Source organism: Salvelinus sp. IW2-2015, linkage group LG3, assembly GCF_002910315.2.
Source record: "Salvelinus sp. IW2-2015 linkage group LG3, ASM291031v2, whole genome shotgun sequence".
Classification (NCBI taxonomy): Eukaryota; Metazoa; Chordata; class Actinopteri; order Salmoniformes; family Salmonidae; genus Salvelinus; species Salvelinus sp. IW2-2015.
In genome coordinates this window covers 596,994-616,407 of record NC_036840.1, presented here as the reverse complement: position 1 = coordinate 616,407, position 19,414 = coordinate 596,994, and the positions used below count along the sequence as shown (strand labels likewise).

General features: G+C 42.6%; 2 protein-coding genes across 3 annotated transcripts in view; both read left to right on the top strand.

Annotated features, from left to right (window-relative positions):
• The window catches only part of LOC111981677 (differentially expressed in FDCP 6), an 11,597-nt gene extending 5,498 nt beyond the window's left edge, over window positions 1–6,099 (top strand). The window contains exons 5-9 of the mRNA XM_070436340.1: window positions 4,529–4,637; window positions 4,822–5,033; window positions 5,166–5,273; window positions 5,421–5,587; window positions 5,880–6,099. Of these exons, the coding sequence (XP_070292441.1) occupies window positions 4,529–4,637; window positions 4,822–5,033; window positions 5,166–5,273; window positions 5,421–5,587; window positions 5,880–6,099 (816 nt within the window). The remainder of the gene's footprint in view (window positions 1–4,528; window positions 4,638–4,821; window positions 5,034–5,165; window positions 5,274–5,420; window positions 5,588–5,879) is intronic.
• Window positions 6,100–15,112: 9,013 nt separating this feature from the next.
• LOC111981654 (malonyl-CoA-acyl carrier protein transacylase, mitochondrial) lies at window positions 15,113–18,804 on the top strand. 2 transcript variants are annotated; one of them, XM_070449743.1, is made up of 5 exons: window positions 15,113–15,745; window positions 15,981–16,068; window positions 16,182–16,387; window positions 16,586–16,723; window positions 17,021–18,804. In XM_070449743.1, exons 1-5 carry the CDS (start codon window positions 15,251–15,253, stop codon window positions 17,291–17,293), a joined length of 1,200 nt encoding a protein of 399 aa, XP_070305844.1. In that variant the 5' UTR covers window positions 15,113–15,250; the 3' UTR covers window positions 17,294–18,804. The 2 variants fall into 2 exon arrangements, with proteins under 2 accessions (XP_070305844.1, XP_023868804.1); XM_024013036.3 differs by having other exon boundaries at window positions 16,170–16,387.
• Window positions 18,805–19,414: the final 610 nt, after the last annotated feature.

Sequence of the window (19,414 nt, the reverse complement as noted above, 5' to 3'; positions counted from 1 at the left end):
AAGAGAGAGATCTAATTCAAGTGAACCTGAAGGCTATTCCCATGAGCTGGACCTCCAGAAGCAGTCCGTCCAGGAGGGTGGGTCGAAAGAATGGACTGGATCTTCAGTTAATACGTGAGCTGATGTAGTGGGGGGAGTCTCTTGAAGAACGCTGCTTTAATGTACAAAAAGTAGCCAGTGCTGGACCGCTTCTGGTAGTTAGAGGACTGCCAGCAGACAACAGAACTATACACAGATCGCAGTGATGTGCTACGGAACATTGTCCCCAGTGGAAAAGCAAAGTGCTGAATGCTAGTTTGGAATCCTAAAGGTTTTAAAGCAAGGCTGCCACATGCATGTACAGGTCCGTGGCCAAAAGTTGTTGGCAATGACACAAACTATTAATTTCCACAAAGTTTGCTGCTGGTCAGTGTCTTTAGATATTTTTGTCAGATTGTTACTATGGGAATACCGAAGTAATAATTAGAAAGCATTTTCATTGTGTCAAAGGCTTTATTGACAAATTACATGAAGTTGATGCAAAGGAGTCATTATTTGCCGGGTTGAATCCTTTTTCTCAAGAAACCTCTGACGAATCCGCCCCTGGCATGCTGTCAATTCAACTTCTGAGCCACATCCTGACTGATGGCATGAGCCCATTTTGCATAATCAAATGCTTGGAAGTTGAGTGTTGTCAGAATTTTGGTGGGTTTTTGTTGTCCTACCAACCTCTTTGAGGATTCGCACCACTAAAAGTTCCTCAATGGGATTAAGGTCCTGGGGAGTTGTCCTGGCCAAATGGACCCCCAAAATACTTCGATGTTTTGTTCCCCGAGCCACTTAGTTTATCACGTTGCTTATGGCAAGGTGCTGCATCATGCTGGAAAGAGGTATTGCTTTGGTCAACCAAACTGTCTTTCTGGATGGTTGGGAGAAGTTTGCCTCGTCCGGAGGATGTATAGGTACCATCTCTTATTCATGGGCTGCTGTTCTTAGGCAAAATTTGTGAAGTGAGCCCACTCACCCTCGGCTGAGAAGCAACGCGCCACACATGAATGGTCTCAGGATGCTTTACTGTGATGACACAGGCTGATGGTGAGTTGTTCACCTTGTCTTCTCTGGACAAGCTTTTTCCAGATGCCCCAAACAATCGGAAAGGGGATTGATCAGAGAAAATTACTTTACCCCAGTCCTCAGCAGTCCAATCCCTGTACCTTTTGCAGAATATCAGTCTGTCCCTAATGTTTTTCCTGGAGAGAAGTGGCTTCTTTGCTGCCCTTCTTGACACCAGGCCATCCTCCAAAAGTCTTTGCCTCACTGTGCGTGCAGATGCACTCACACCTGCCTGCTGCCATTTCTGAGCAAGCTCTGTACTGGTGGTGCCCCGATCCCGCAGCTGAATTAACTTTAGGAGACGGTCCTGGTGCTTGCTGGACTTTCTTGGGCACCCTGAAGCCTTCTTCACAACAATTGAACCGCTCTCATTGAAGTTCTTGAGGATCCGATAAATGGTTGATTTAGGTGCAATCTTACTGGCAGCAATATCCTTGCCTGTGAAGCCCTTTTTGTGCAAAGCAATGATGACGGCACGTGTTTCCTTYCAMGTAACCATGATTGACAGAGGAAGAACAATGATTCCAAGCACCACCCTCATTTTGAAGCTTCCAGTCTGTTATTTGAACTCAATCAGCATAACAGAGTGATCTCCAGCCTTGTCCTCGTCAACACTCACACCTGTGTTAACGAGAGAATCACRGACATGATGTCAGCTGGTCCTTTTGTGGCAGGGCTGAAATGCAGTGAAAATGTTTTTGGGGGATTCAATTCATTTGAATGGCAAAGAGGGACTTTGCAATTAATTGCAATTAATCTGATCACTCTTCATAACATTCTGGAGTATATGCAAATTGGCATCATACAAACTGAGGCAGCAGACTTTGTGAAAATTAATATTTGTGTCATTCTCAAAACTTTTGGCCACGACTGTAGATTACATCACCATAATCAAGTACTGGGAGAAGCATTGCTTGAACAATCTTCCTTCTACTTTCCAAAGTGAGGCAGGATTGATTTCTATAAAAGAAACCAATCTTAATTCTCAACTTTCTTGTCTGTTTTTCAATGTGTGTTTTAACAGGCAGCTTATCATCAATCCAAACACCCAAGTATTTATAATGGAGGACTTGTTCCGTTTGGGCTCCCTTCAATGTGCAAATATGTAGGTCCTCAAAGTTAATATTACGAGACCTGGAGAACAACAAACTTGGTTTTATTAGCATTTAGCACTAGTTTAAGATCAGTAAGCGATTTTTGAATGGAGTCAAAACCATGCTGAAGGTTATGAATGGCCTGCTGTTAAGAGGGGGAACAGGAGTAAATAACTGTATCATCCACATAGAGATGAATGTTACAGGTTTTAACAGATAGACCAATATTATGTATAGAAATAGGGAAGAGAACAGGGCCAAAAATCGACCCCTGCGGTAAACCTTTCATAATATTGAGGAAGCTAGATTTGATACCATCAGTACAAGTTGTGTCCTGTCCATTAGATAGTTATTGAACCAACTGCAATATGCCTGGCCTAGCGTATTTCACACAACCTTTGTACAAGTAAGAAATGGTCAGCAGTATCAAATACTTTTGACAGGTCAATAAACAATGATTTTTATGGTGTAAACAATATAGCACATCATCTAGACAAGTGTAGCTGCTGAAACAGTGCTATGTCTTAATCTGTCTGCATATTTCAAGACATGGCATATGGGGATGTAGTGAGATACCCAAAGGGCTGGATGATTCTCTTGTCATCACTCATCTTGAAAAAAGGTATACTATATTTAACAAAAATATCCATCTGACTGGTGTGGCATATCAAGAAGCTGATTAAACAGCATGATTATTACACAGGTGTACTTTGTGCTGAGGACAATAAAAGGCCACTCTAAAATGTGTAGTTTTGTCACACCGCACAGATGTCTCAAGTTAAGGGAGCATGCAATTGGCATGCTGGCGGCAGGAATGTCCTCTAGAGCTGTTGCCAGATAATGTAATGTTTATTTCTCTACCAAGGCCAGCATCCCGGAGTCGCCTCTTCACTGTTGACGTTGAGACTGGTGTTTTGCGGGTACTGTTTACTGAAGCTGCCAGTTGCAGACTTGTGAGGCGTCTGTTTCTCAAACTAGACACTCTAATGTACTTGTCTTCTTGCTCAGTTGTGCACCTGGGCCTCCCACTCCTTTCTATTCTGATTTAGGACTATAAATTCTAACTAGTGTAAATGTATCATTATTACCAAGGGCCACATTTTGGACTAGACATTCAAACTGCTTAGGGACAGAGGTAGTGAGAGATACAGAAACATTTAAGTTGTCCTTTGTAAATATGGCGACACCTCCACCTCTGTCAGATCCAAAACATTATAACCAGCCAGAGACACATCAGTATCCGGCACAGTCTTATTTAGCCAAGTTTCCCTCAAACCCTCCCATCTATCTCTGAACACCATCCAGTTTTGATTTCTATTTGCCATATATTTTTCAACTGTCCTATGATGTTTCACAAAAGTTCTGAAACTTTCTATTTTCATTGTTTCTACTGATTGTAAATTAAATATTTTTTTTTTATAAAAGTATTATTATATTGTTATTATATTATTGATTGTCTATGACTTTTCAAGTCACTCAGTAGTGCTATCTGCAGAGTTAGCTCCAGGCAAATGTTGCAATTCTTTAACCTTTCCTGGACCTGTGACCAAAAACAAGCTACATATGGACAGTACCAAAACAAATGATCTAATGATTCTGTCTTTTCGCAGCAAAGTCTGCAGAGCTGGGATGGTTTTATCCCCCATATATATATATAAAATGTAATTGGTTGCAAGAATTTTGTATAATCATTTAAATGGAACAATTTTAAGTTTTGAATCCGGCGTCGTTTTGTGTATCAGTTCATAAACCATGTGCCATGGAATTGGTATATCGAAAATCACTTCCCAACTATATGGCAATCTATATGGCACAGCTGTCAATTTTTGGTCCTTAAATGAAACTGGTATACTTTTTTATTTATCAGAATTTTATTTAACAACTTTTGGTCTTTAATGCAGGGCCGACAGACAAGTTCCTTATTCTTTCCCTCTTCCCTTTTTGTGGTTTCAGATATTACCAGAATGTCCACATTGGTTTGAGAGGTCAGAGTTCAAGATCAAACTTCTGGCATTTACATGAATCAGTCCAACGCCACAGCTGCAGGATTTCATATCAGAGTCTAATATCAGCACACTATGCTCAGTTGGTAACCCCATATTTGAAAATACCATAGGGTTAGCTTGAATTGGTATAGATACAAGCTTGTCTAGAACTGTACCATTGGGCCTATATTTTGAACTAGGATGTGGATTACAACAAGAGTCAATGAGGGTTACCTGTTGCGAGCCTGATGCAAATACGGATCATTTAAGGTTGGGATTATCTGAGCGGAACTTGGGGTGTTGATAAGTCAATGTCACCCTGGTAGTCAACCACCAGTTGTTCTCTCTTTGTCTTAGGCTATTCCAGACAGGGATGGGAAGCGTTGTCTCTTTTGTGTGAAGACCACCAGCAAGACCTATGAGATGAGTGCCGCCGACCAGAGACAGAGGGTGGAATGGACCCAAGGTGAGGGGATGTGAACAAGTGTAACGCCCTGCCTGAGACACAAGCCTAATTGTCGTCCTCGGACCAAGAGGATATCCTGTTGCCTTAATGGTTAAAACATTTGGGAGACCCCTCGGTTGAAAAGCATTAGGGAAAGAACATCACTTTTTTCTGATTCTCCTGTGTGTGTCTTTTCTCTCCCCAGCCTTGCAGACTGCCGTCCGTCTCCAGGGTGAGCGCAAGTCCTCCCTCCACCAGGAACTAAAGCTGAAGAGGCGGGTCCAGCGCGAGCAGAGTCAACAGGAGCGTAGCCTGAGCGCCAGCAGCAACCGCGGCAGACAATCAGAAGAGCTTACCATTCAAGACCTGGAGAAGGAAAAGGAACGGCAAGGACAGGAGATAGAGAGTATTATTCAGGTGAGCAGGAGGGAGAGAGAGTGAGGCATTAAAAGAGGAGAGATAGAAATGATGAGTGGGGGAAAGAGGGGGTAATGCATACATAGTATACAGTACTTAACATGACATGTAGGGTGTATTTGTGTCCCACAGCACCAGCGAGAGGTGGAGGCACGGCGCAGGGAGGAGGAGGAGAAAGAGAGGGAGCAACAGAAGGAGGTCCAGAGAGAGTTGGAGAGACAGCTAGAAGAGGCAGAGAAGGTGAGATCATGTACTGAAGAATGAGGTTAATTAGTGCACCTGTGTAGGTTCCCCAGATAAATGATTAGTGTGTGTGTGAGAGAGAGAGAGAATGCAGCCGGTGTACATGTATACGTGCCTGATTGCCTGCCTGCGTGTGTTCCCCAGTTGCGGGAGAGCATGCAGGCTGAGATGGCAGAGAAAGAAAAGGAGGCCGAGCAGCAGAGGAAGAGGATCCAGGAGCTGGAGCTGACACAGCACAAACTGGAGGCTGCTCTCAACACAGAGATACAGGCACACATGGAGGAGGAGAGAGTCAGGCTGGAGCTAGAAGGGTAACACGCCTACAAAAACGTATCTCAACACGGAGATACAGGCCCACATAGAGGAGAGAGTCAGGCACACACACGCAATTTTACACACACACACACACACACACACACACACACACACACGGACACACACACATGGCTGCAAGACTAAAGACACAGATCAGATCACCAAACGTCCCTGCCTATTGCATTAGAATGGTCTTCTGTGTCCTTATGTCCCTCATCCTCTCTCCTATCTATCATTGTCTCCCTTTCTACTGTCTCTACCYTTGTCCRCCTTCCTCTCCTRTCCCAGYGTACTGCAGGCAGAGGAGGAGAAGAGCAGGCAGTGTCTGCTCCTCCAGGAGCAGCAGGAGGCATCCCGCCACTTCAGCCCCARGGAGGAGGCCCCAAACYGAGCTAAGGAAGAGCGGCCGGCCCCCTCTGCCCTCCACTACGCCTCCCAGGAGCTCCAGAGCCTCCGAGAGACCCGAGAYAGGAGTCACCAGCACCTGGAGGTGAGAGAGAGGAGATGAGAGGTGGGAGGAAGAAGAGGTGGCAGGAGTGAGGGGGAGAGCAGGATAGGCTTATTGTTCAGGATCTCTAGCTTACAGTGGACTTTTAGGCAGCCATCATTTCCACATTGAAAACGCTTATATAATTATTTGCAGGTGGAATTGTTTGCATAGGGTACCTATAAGTCAATAACAGCTAGTAAATGATAGATGGTAAAACAAAGTTGCAACTGACATCAACTTTGTAACTAGCAGTATGTTCTCATGTCCTTGTTTCCTTCTCTCTGGGTCTGTGAGAGGAGAGTTCAGTGGAGTAAGCTTCCGCTAAAGCCAGCTTCCATGTCCGGTACACTGGAAGTTCAGGAGCTCACTGCTAATGAAAACCATTGCCTTCCTGGGGGTACATGCTCATAAGCCATAGAGCAACTTTCTTCTCTTCTTCATCTCTCTCTCTCTCTCTCGCTCCTCTTCTCTCTCTCTCTCTCTCTCTCTCTCTCTCTCTCTCTCTCTCTCTCTCTCTCTCTCTCTCTCTCCTCTCTTCTGCTCTCTCCTCTCTGTGTTGTTGGCAATAAAAAAAATAACTACAATAAGAAATTCATATTTGATGGACCAGTCAATAAAATATACTAAATATGGTATGCATACTTTTTGCTACAGACAAGTTTATCATCGTTGCCAGCGAAAATCACCTGCCCGAAACAGGAGGGGGCGTTAGCAGCAGTGAGTTTATCGCTAAACTCCAACCAAGAGCCAATCAAGAAACTCAGCAAATACTTGAGAGCCAATCGGCTACAGAAGAGAAAGGGCTAAAGGAACAGGTGGAAGCTATCACCCTGTCAGAGCCTGGGGGATCGTGATGTGTCATGGGTAAATTGTGACTGACTCACTGACTGATCTACAAATAATATTGTAGTTATTTATGATACAAGGATCTTTGCAGATCAGTCATTCGGCAGTCGTCTGTACTGTTGGCTGGAATGTCGAACATTCCCAGTTGTTTTACATGTCAACAGTCTGGCCGAGTTCCTGCCCGACTAGATGTGCAGGTGTTGCATTGCATCAATCAATGGTTGCGTGCCACGTCATCGACTGTGCAGTCGGGCATCAGATTTCTACATCATATGAGGTGCTTAGCTGATGGGTTAAATACCACTCCAGGCTTTGTAAGATCTGGAATGTAGTCGGGGAGGAACTCGACCTCTACCAATGGTAGCGCTGACTAGGAGATGAGTAGGATCTGTAAGAAATGTATTGATCGAGGAGATACTACCTGTGCAATAAGAATGCTTATTTTAGTTTCTTCCTTCACAAAAAATCTTCCGTTCCGTATGAACATGACTAATGATGAGGACTATGATTCTTGGAAGGTGGACCCAGTAGCCTATACACTACTTCAAGAACTGGGAAACACCTCATCAACCAACTGACTGTTCAGATTTCCATCTTGCTAGGGGACAACAGTCATTGTAAATTATAGAATACCAAGAATAAACGACAGGTTTGAATTTCTGTACAAAAGAAGTGCACATACTGGTATGTAGTGTGTGAACAACGTGATTGCTCTCTTCTCCATTTGATACAAGGCAGTCTAACAAACCCATGTGTGCCATTTTATTGTCAGGAAAGGAAAAGTGTCATGTAAGGAAGAATCGGGACATGCAAATATGTACAGTCCCCTTTTGAAAAAGGCCTAATATTCAGCACAACGTTTAATTATGAGAGAAAGACAGATTATTTTTTTCTCTTTCTTTAATTGTTGAAATTCAATCTCTTTGAAATAATGTCTTAAATCCTTTAGGAAAATATATCTGTGGCTCACATATACACATACCGATATCTAATATATATGTAATATATGTACTAATATTTAAAATAAATATATCTAAATACATGTCTTACTCATGTACATACAGTATGTCACATATAGTATCACACATCATACAGAATATCGAGTGGTTGATGTTTTTTCGATACGGAGGTAAAGACAGTCTCAAGTTGGATATTCGACAGATATTCGCGCTTTCAAACTACTTCAAATCAAATGTATTTATATAGCCCTTCTTACATCAGCTGATATCTCAAAGTGCTGTACAGAAACCCAGCCTAAAACCCCAAACAGCAAGCAATGCAGGTGTAGAAGCTCGGTGGCTAGGAAAAACTCCCTAGAAAGGCCAAAACCTAGGAAGAAACCTAGAGAGGAACCAGGTTATGAGGGGTGGCCAGTACTCTTCTGGCTGTGCCGGGTGGAGATTATAACAGAAAATGGCCAAGATGTTCAAATGTTCATAAATGACCAGCATGGTCAAATAATAATAATCACAGTAGTTGTCGAGGGTGCAACAAGTCAGCACCTCAGGAGTAAATGTCAGTTGGCTTTTCATAGCCGATCATTAAGAGTATCTCTACCGCTCCTGCTGTCTCTAGAGAGTTGAAAAATGCAGGTCTGGGACAGGTAGCACATCCGGTGAACGAGCCACAAACTCCAAATAAGTGTCATTGTGTTGGAAAAATTGCACACAACATTGTACAGGTCTTATTTTCACGATTTGGACATTAATTCGCTTTCCAAGGCTAATAAACATGTGGAAATGTGAGCAGCATTTTGTATTCCTAGTTGAATTAGTTAGGGAGCGTAAACAAAGTACAAACCTTTTTCACATATAAATTTCAATAGCTCATTGGTCATGTGATCTACTTGACTCAAACAAGGTCCAGAATGTCCACTGACTACCCTTCTATATTGCACACCCTTTAGTTTGTCCATTTTCATCTCTCACATTTTTACCATCATTTTTCAAAATTTTACATTTCAATAGCTCCTTGGTCATGTGACCTAGGGACTTCAAACAAGGTTCAGAATGGTTAATTTAAGGGATCAATTGCTTCCCCAGTATCTGCATGAACTATCAGGCTAAGTGTTTTTGGTTGACCCTGCTGGACAGAAAGAGGAGGAGGAATCGGAACACGCTGCATTCAAATTCAGGTCTTAGTTATTCCATTGTATTGGATCTAATACATATTAGCATTTTACATACATTCATAAGTGTAATAATTTTTTATGACATACTGTGAAAAACTCTCTTGGCTGCTGGCTCTGTCACTTTCAGACATGCGCAGAGCAGACTGAAAGGGGAAGGGTAGCTCTTGACTTGAACCACAGGTGTTCTCTGTAAAGAGAGAGTAATCCAAAAGGCACAGCCACACCCCTTGACTTTCAATTGGCACCATTGACCTGTATGTATTCTCTCCTGATTGGCTCTGTGGTCCACAGTCTGGCAGTCTGACTAAAGTGCCAGAGGTATGAGAGACATCCTCCTTTGTATTTATGGGAACAAATATTTCCTAACACTTTGGATCCTGTTCTTGGACAGTTAGAAGACACAATGCACCAATGCAAAAAATATATATATACTAATTACTGTCCATGAGTAACCTCAACCTTGTGGGTCTGTGGGCCAATAAAGTGCCAACTCAATTCTACCAGTGACAAGTCTCTCATGCCCCTATGTACAGGGACACAGGGCAATAGTTTTTAATCATTTTTTTTGTTTTTAATCCTTTTTTACTGGAGTACACTAACCCCTAATTGGGGCTCTTTTCTTGACACATAGTAGCAGTTTACCAGATAAGAAGTCAAGAAGATCAAAAAGTAGATTGTTGTAAGGGTGTATTACGTCCTGTGCTGGCCACATTGTCATATCCATTCTAGATTCTGAGTGGTAAAATCATATCTGAAAAATGCCTCTATGTATGTGTATACATTTTCCCCCAAGACAGAACTGTCTAAGGGGGTGGAGTTGCAATCTACTGCAGAGTTCTGTCATGCTATCCAGGTCTGTGCCCAAACAGTTTGAGCTTCTACTTTTAAAAATCCACCTTTCCAGAAAACACTGTTGCCACTTGTTACAGACCCCCCTCAGCCCCCATCTGCACCCTGGACACCATATGTGAATTAATTGCCCCACATTTATCTTCAGAGTTTGTACTGTTAGGTGACCTAAACTGGGATATGCTTAACACTCCGGCCGTCGTACAATCTAAGCTAAATGCCCTCAATCTCACCCAAATTATCATGGAACCTACCAGGTACAACCCCAAATCCTTAAACTCGGGCACCCTCATAGATCGGGCACTCTCTCATCCTGACCAACCTGTCCTCTAAATACACCTCTGCTGTCTTCAACCAGGATCTCAGCGATCACTGCCTCATTGCCTGCATTCGTAATGGGTCCGAGGTCAAACGACCACCCCTCATCACAGTCAAACGCTCCCTAAAACACTTCAGCGAGCAGGCCTTTCTAATCGACCTGGCCCGGGTATCCTGGAAAGACATTGACCTCATTCCGTCAGTAGAGGATGCCTGGTTATTCTTTAAAAGTGCCTTCCTCACCATATTAAATAAGCATACCCCATTCAAAAAATGTAGAACCAGGAACAGATATAGCCCTTGGTTCACTCCAGACCTGACAGTCCTTGACCAGCACAAAAACATCCTGTGGCGTACTGCATCAGCATCGAATAGCCCCCGCGATATGCAACTTTTCAGGGAAGTTAGGAACTTATCGGCAGACTCAACAGCCTTGGTTTCTCAAATTACTGCCTCACCTGGTTCACCAACTACTTCTCAGATAGAGTACAGTGTGTCAAATCGGTGGGCCTGTTGTCCGGACCTCTGCAGTCTCTATGGGGATGCCACAGGGTTCAATTCTCTGGTTGACTCTTTTTTCTGTATTCATCAATGATGTCGCTCTTGCGGCTGGTGATTCTCTGATCCACTTCTACGCAGACGACACCATTCTGTATACTTCTGGCCCTTCTTTGGACACTGTTAACTAACCATACAACTCTCCTTCCGTGGCCTCCAACTGCTCTTAAATGCAAGTAAAATTAAATGCATGCTCTTCAACCGATCGCTGCCCGCACCTGCCCGCCCGCCTAGCATCACTACTGACTTAGAATATGTGGACAACTACAAATACCTAGGTGTCTGGTTAGACTGTAAACTCTCCTTCCAGACTTATATTAAGCATCTCCAATCCAAAATTAAATATAGAATCGGCTTCCTATTTCGCAACAAAGCATCCTTCACTTATGCTGCCAAACATACCCTCGTAAAACTGACTATCCCACCGATCCTTGACTTCGGCGATGTCATTTACAAAATAGCCTCCAACACTCTATTCAACACATTGGATGCAGTCTATCACAGTGCCATCCGTTTCGTCTCCAAAGCCCCATATACTACCCACCACTGCAACCTGTATGCTCTCGTTGGCTGGCCCTCGCTTCATATTCATCGCCAAACCCACTGGCTCCAGGTCATCTATAAGTCCTTGCTAGGTAAAGCCCCGCCTTATTTCAGCTCACTGGTCACCATAGCAGCACCCACCCGTAGCACGCGCTCCAGCAGGTATATTTCACTGGTCACCCCCAAAGCCAATTCCTCCTTTGGCCGTCTCTCCTTCCAGTTCTCTGCTGCCAATGACTGGAACGAATTGCAAAAATCACTGAAACTGGAGTCTCATATCTCCCTCACTATCTTTAAGCATCAGCTATCAGAGCAGCTTACAGATCATTGCACCTGTACATAGCCCATCTGTAACTAGCCCATCCAACTACCTCATCCCCATATTGTTATTTATTTATTTTATTTATATATATATTTTCTTCTCCTTTGCACCCCAGTATCTCTACTTGCACATTCATCTTCTGCACATCTATCACTCCAGTGTTTATTTGCGAAATTGTAATTATTTCGCCACTACAGCCTATTTATTGCCTTACTTCCCTAATCTTACTTCATTTGCGCACACTGTATATATACTTTTCTATTGTGTTATTGACTGTATTGTTTAGTCTATGTGTAACTAACTCTGTGTTGTTGTTTGTGTCACACTGCTTTGCTTTATCTTGGCCAGGTCGCAGTTGTAAATGAGAACTTGTTCTCAACTGGCTTAGTTGGTTGAATAAAGTTGAAATAAAAAATAAAATAAATAAAACAATTCTGTATGTGGGAATGTCTTATGTCCTTCCTTCAACCTCATATATCATAAATTGCTATTGCAAATAGAAGTATTATGTTCAACAACTGACATTTTCAGATATTATTTTGACAAACACACTTTGGTGCTTACAATTCATTCTCTATTGTCATAGATTTGGTGGGCACTGTCATCTGTGATCTTTGTGATATGACTTTCTTTAAGCACGTACTGATGAAACTGTCACTTCATATTTTTTTCTTAAAGTCTACAAACGCTCTACATTTATTCACTCTGTGATAGGGTTGGATCCTATATGCTACTTTTATTATTGTCCTGTAAGTGATTCAGTGCCTATAATTTAGGCTGTGTGTAGAATGGGGCATAAAGGAAATTACCTCTACTACTAAATTACTACTAGATTATAGTGATAAGGAATACAGCATACAAATGTGGCTTGTGTATTCATTTGCCTATAACTAATCAGAATTCCATTATGTTTACATAAAAAAGAGAATACTTCAAAATGAGAAGATCCTGCCATGGAAAAGATGACAGGGTGGACATAAAGTGGAAAGGAGGGGAAATAACTCACACCATGCAGCAGGACACCTACAGCTGCGGGGTCTTTGTAATGCAGGTTTGATAGTTACATTTTCAATAATGAATGGTTTGCTGTTATGTGACAATTAGGTAAAAAACTATATTTTCTATTTGGTGTAGATGGCCAAGGAAGTTGCACAGAACTTCCCCAACATCCCCTCCCAAATTGATATGGAACCTTCAAAAACACATGGAGCAACTGTCACACCCTGGCCTTAGTTATCTTTGTTTTCATTATTATTTTAGTTAGGTCAGGGTGTGACATGGGGAAGTATGTGTTTTGGGTTGTCTAGGGGTTTGTAGGTTTATGGGGAAATGGGGAAATGTCTTGTCTAGGTGTTTGTATGTCGATGGCTGCCTAGATTGGTTCTCAATTAGAGACAGCTGTGGTTTATTGTCTCTAATTGGGAGCCATATTTAAGGCAGCCATGGGCATCATGTGTTTGTGGGTAATTGTCTATGTTGAACGTTTGTTGCTTGTCTGTGCACTTACGTTATTTAGCTTCACGGTCGTTTGTTTTTTGTTAGTTTGTGTATAGTGTTCGTTTTCGTGTTTTTCTCTCTTCCACAATAAAGAGATGTATTTTGCACACGCTGCGCCTTGGTCCAATCTCTCACAAGAAGACGATCGTGACAGCAACTGCGAAAATAAATGGCTGAGGACATACTAAAAATGTCTGGTATGTAATGACATTTAATTCAAAGTAAATGTCAATTCTTTATTTTTATGTAGTTGTGTCGGACAGCCATATGTTCAGTTCATGCCTATGATTTCAGAGTTCCACAACAAAAATCCTGGAGGTGGCCCAAAGACTGACTGGGTTAGTAACTTTATTTAACGTGTTTATAATCTTTATAATCTTTTGACAACAGTGACGGCATGTAAGACAATTTATTATATAACACAATGGATGGCTAATTCGTCATTCGTCGTACTGCATTGCTATTTGATATTATTTATAACGTGTTACTTTTTGTTTTGTTTTAGATTGTTTGTTTTGCATGCCAACGGTGGTTCCATTTGCTGTAACTAGGAATGAAGACAAGAGTTCAACAGAGTAAAGAACACAAACTGGAAGTGCAGTCTTTGTTGTTCAAAAATGTATGCTATACCCCATCCACACTGAAGAAATGTACATCAACCAGGGATAATGAGAAAGTTAACACTGTGAAATGTTTCAAACTTATTTGAAGTTAAGTGTCTGTTGACATGTTGGAAAATATTAAAGGTCTACAATTTCTGTTTAATTTGTCAATATTCAATGTTTATTCATTGATTTACTGGCCACCATTACTGTGGTTACATGTTCAGTATATGTATTGACCAGCAAACACACTGCAGCCTACCTCACTAGCTCACTCCCCATCCCTGCTTTGGACAATTAATAGCATGACTCTCGTACTTTGCCCTTTTCCTTTATGGTTGATATTAACGACAAAAGGAGATATTATTTGTCTCTCTCCTATTGTGTCCCGCTGTTAAATACTGTGGCAAAATAAAAAACAGGGAAAATAAGTACTTAGAACTACCAATTATTATAGATACATATTAAAGAAAAGGGTAAACACAACACTGGACTGAACCCCCTAATTGTCAAACTAATATTAATGTACAACAATATAGAAGAGACATAACTAGAGGTTATGCAATATGGGTGTATATCCACTGCACGCTTCTTAGGTGTGTAATTGACATGACCAAGGAGCTATTCAAATTTAAAACTATGAAAAATGTATGTTACACCGCATGATTTTACAGTACACAAACAAGAGCATGCAATATAGAAGGGTACATTCGGCACCATGTTTGAAGTCACTAGGTCACATGACCAAGGAGCTATTGAAATTTTACATTTTGAAAAATTAATGTAAAATCATGTGAGATGAAAATGGATAAACTAAAGGGTGTGCAATATAGAAGGGTAGTCAGTGGACATTCTGAACCTTGTTTGAAGTCACCAAGTCACATGACCAAGGAGCTATTGAAATTTTACATTTTGAAAAATTCATGTAGAATCTTGTGAGATGAAAATGGACAAACTAATGTCTATGCCATCGGGTTAGCTAGAACCAGTTTTGAAAGTGTTAGTAATGGTTAAATAGCTATTGGAGTTTTAAAAACTTGATTTGTTACTGTTGACGGTCCCTAACTGCTGTTGGTGAACGTAAGGAAAACTACAGGCGAATATCGGTCGAATATCCAACCTGAAACTGTCTTTACCTCGGTTTTTTGAAAGCCTACAGAAATGTAACATATTTGTTTGTGTAGGTAAATGGGCCTACCAAGCAATGGCGAAAATATTCAAACAATCACTTGCAATATTTCTAACTAAAGATTGCTATTTCAATATGAGTATTTTTGACGTCTTGTGATGTTTTTGTGTGATTTCTTGTGAATCTGCAAAATGCCCAAACACTGACCGTCGTTCTACGTCAATTGAACGCGACTTTCCACTCCTAAACAATCTGGCTGCGCCCGGCGCCAAATGATAGTCCCGCGGAGTGTATAATATGAGTTCCGTGAATTTATATAAACCTACGAACCGCTTCGGTGGACACCAAATTTAGAGATTGCATGTGGCAATACTATGAACATTAATGTCGTTGTCCTGCGAAAACGTTTATCAGTCAACAAGAGAGGCGCCAGTCTCCTCAACATGATGAGGATACCCTCAATAACGGAGCTTAGGTCATTTCCCTTCTTGTGCAGGAAAGTGTCAAACAACCCCCATCAGCATGGCTCACAGAACGGGACACAAGCATCACCCGAGACCAAAGACCAACTCCTGGAGAATGAGCCCAAGGAGGAAGAGCAACGGAGACCCAAAAAGAAACCGAGCGAGTGTTCTGTGCTGCTCTTCCCCGGGCAGGGGAGTCAGTTCGTGGGTATGGGTCGCAGGCTTCTGAAATACAGAAATGTGAAGGACATGTTTGGCGTCGCGCAGAAGATACTGGGCTACGACTTGCTGTCTCTGTGCCTAGATGGACCAGAGGAAGAATTGATGAAGACAGTCCACTGTCAGCCCGCCGTGTTTGTCACATCACTGGCAGCTGTGGAGAGGCTGAACCACGAAAATCCAGCGGTAAGCCACATAGTAGTTGCCATGTCTGTAGCCGCGTATGAGCCGATGCTGTGAGTTGCATGTTATTTAAATAGTTACAAGTGTGCATTTAATGGCAAATTATACATTAAATATATGTTTAACTATACAGCCTAAGACACCCTGATGTTTTATACCAATAATATTATTGTATTTCTCTACAAACAAAACTCTCATCGCACATCTTGTCATCATATGCGACCTCATCCATCTCAAGGCCATTGAGAATTGTGTGGCTGCTGCAGGATTTAGTGTGGGAGAGTTTGCAGCCCTGGTGTTTTCTGGTGCCATGGATTTCGCAGAAGGTGAGCCTCAATAGTCTATCCAATGCTGTGCTATACTTAATTATGAACGGATGGTAAACAATTCTAAGTCGCCATAGTTTTTTTTGTCTTTCATCCTACAGCCCTGTATGCAGTGAAGGTGCGGGCAGAGGCCATGCAGAACGCGTCAGAGCTGATCCCTAGCGGCATGCTGTCGGTAATGGGACGGCCCCAGGCTAAGTACAAACATGCCTGTTTGCAGGCCAGGGAGCACTGCCTTAGCCTGGGCATCAAGGAGCCTGTCTGCAGTGTGGCCAACTACCTTTTCCCCGACGGGAGAGTCATCGCCGGCCACAAAGAGGTAGTGGATGGATGGGGAGTCATTATTCTTTGAAGTTGGGTCACTCTCTTGGGCCACAACATCCTGGCTTTACGTACCTCACATTTATTTGAGATCAGAGTCAAGCAGGCTATAGATATACCTAAATGGGGAAGGAGCTAGGGGTGGAATTGACATTGGGAATGAGTCAGACAGTTCCTCCTGTCCTCCCTCCCTCAGGCACTGAACTTCCTACAACAGAACTCAAGGAAACTTCACTTCCTGCGTGCGCGGCCACTCCCGGTGAGTGGGGCTTTCCACACGGCACTGATGGAGTCTGCCACCGAGCCCCTGAGAGACGTCCTCAGACAGGTGGAGGTACGGAACTTCATCAATCAGTCAATAATATATTTTCAATTTCCAGTTGGTCAATGTACTGTGCAGCCAGGACGTTACAATATACAACATACGTCAAGTATAGAATATCTCCAGTCGTGTTGGTTGAAGTATGGTGGAGTTTACGAGATTTGATTCCTAACATGGACCACAGACAGATTGTCAATTGTATAATTCTGGTTAAAAACATTTACAGTTTCCCTCCATAAATGCCTAAATAAATGTAAAGGAGTGGGAAAATCCTTTACCAAACCCGTCTCTCTACCCATCCCAACTTAGGTACGTCGGCCCGAGATCAACGTGTACTCCAACGTGGACGCCAAGCGCTACATGCATGAGGGCCACGTGTGCAGGCAGCTGGTCAAGCAGCTAGTGTCGCCAGTGAAGTGGGAGCAGACCCTCCACGAGGTGTTCGAGAGGACCCAGGGTCAGAGCTTCCCCCACACCTACGAGGTGGGCCCCGGGAAGAAGCTGGGGGCCACGCTGCAGAAGTGCAACATGAAGGCCTACAAGAGCTACACACACGTGGACGTCACCACCCACGATGACTGAGAGGATTATGGTCTGAGTAGTAAGACGGGACTCATGGATTTGTGAAGAGACTCGTATCAATACAGTACAGTCTACATACTGTACAGTATACACCCATTGACAGTATCCTTCCAGTACTAAAGACATTGACACACATACATTACCTACAGTATACTTCCTTCATTGTGACAGAAATTACTCTGTCCAAATGAACTCATTCAAGTGACCTTGCACCAATTAATAAATACCTGGTATTTATGAGAGTCAAGTCAGTTTGGTTTTTCTCAAGTTTAATTTTTTTCTCAAGTCTTAAAAAAAAAAAAATCCAGCTTCCTTTTAATGGTGTAATAAGCTACATAAGATAGTTGTAGCAATTAAATGTTTAACCAGTAACAGGCCCAATCTTCATAGAAAAGACTGCAGACCAGCAACAGTCTTTAAAACATGCATTAGTTGATAAGACTAAAAACTGTGATCCAGCACAATCAATTCAATAACACACGGTATTTCCTTTTTCTTAAAGTCTATAGTAAAAATTGTTTAAAGATCTCACTCAATTAGGAAATTGTCCAACACAAAACATTGTAGCCAGAAGTCCAGCCGAGGCCCTCAGTGCAACGGTTAGCCTTTCTACTCCTTCCACAATGCAGTGCAAATGGTTGCCGTGGCCACCAGTGCCACAGTGGCAAGCGTTGCTTTGGCCCAACCAAGGCAGTTAGCAGGTTGAATACTGGAAACCTGTGTAGGGGCAAGGGACAACACATGAGTAGTAGTAAGAGACTTATCCCCTACCCCCAATGCACATGAGATGTGAGGGAAGTAGATACTGTAGGTATACGTAATATGCTGGTGGCTCTTACCCAAGCCTCTGCTCTCTGTGTAGCCTGCCTGTGGACAGCAGAGTCCAAACAGGCTTTGGCCACACCGGGCAAACTTTTCACTCCCCAAATCTGTCCTTGTATCCCCCTGATAATGAATTACATGAAATCTTTGTTAACCATATTATTTTCATTTATCGCGTGTTAAATATTTCTTATGTGCAAAATAAGCACTGATTTACTAGTTGTTTGGCACAATAGATCCTGGTCTTTGAGCCCTCTCACCTGTGGATGCTTCTAGTCAGGGCATGGGCAGGACTTGTCACATGGAGAGTTTGTGGCACAGGCCACTGATTAGAGTGTCTCTCTGCCCATTCACGGTCCAGTCTGTCACCCATCTCTGCCAGCTGACAACCTGTAGTCCGGGCAGCCCAGGCATGGATCCTAAAGGAGGGACGGACAGAAATTATGTTCACGAAACATTAGAAATGTGTTCTTTATTCCTTGAGGTAATCAGTGATTGTGTAGCAACAAAGTGTCCACTTTCAACCATTTTGCTTTCGCCCAAAATGCCAGATTAGTGACTACTTCAATGGAGGAGGAAATGAGGGTTCAAATACTGCCTTTGAATGTCTGTTATGACATCATTATAAGAGATAACATCAGCTAAATATGTGTATGTGACCAATAAAATTGGATTTGATTTATGAGAGAGTTTGAGTAAAATGTAACAATTTCTTATCTCGTATCGTCTGTGTAAACTGATCAACAGGTCAGGACTAGAGTGACGTAGCCTCTACCTGAGATTCACATCAGACAGGGTGACGTTGTCCACCTCACTAGGTCCAGCCCTGATGGAAATGGCACGGCATCGCTCTCTTCCGTGCTCCACCATTTTGTTTTCTGAAAAAAGAAAAGAGTTTGCCACACGCATGTCATGAGTTTCAGTGTGTTGCACTCCTAAATTATGTGGAAGCTATGTCAGGACAACAGTTTTTTTGTGTGTGTTAACAGGTGAGTTATTGCACCTAGCTGTGTGTGTGACTATGGTCATAACTTTAACGCCCATAATTATCTACCTGTGTAAATATTGAGTCATGTGACCAGAAGTGTGTTGCCGGGGAGATTATTCAGGTCAGTGCACACAAACTTTCCTCATCCTGAAATGATGTCATCTTCAGGATTCACTGCACAGGATGGGCTCAATGAGGTTTCAAGATACAGTGTGTGCCGTGCGCGACACATAAATAAACACACGTGTGTGTGACCTACATTAGTGCATGTCACGTCAGTTTTTACTAGGAATCTCGATGTGAAACACAAG

Bases quoted from the DNA above. Each gene is read 5' to 3' on its own strand.
- LOC111981654 (XM_024013036.3), top strand. From the start codon at position 15,251: ATGAACATTAATGTCGTTGTCCTGCGAAAACGTTTATCAGTCAACAAG. The intron at 16,388-16,585 runs GTAGTGGATGGA...TCCCTCCCTCAG, and splicing joins TCATCGCCGGCCACAAAGAG to GCACTGAACTTCCTACAACA. The intron at 16,724-17,020 runs GTACGGAACTTC...ATCCCAACTTAG, and splicing joins ACGTCCTCAGACAGGTGGAG to GTACGTCGGCCCGAGATCAA.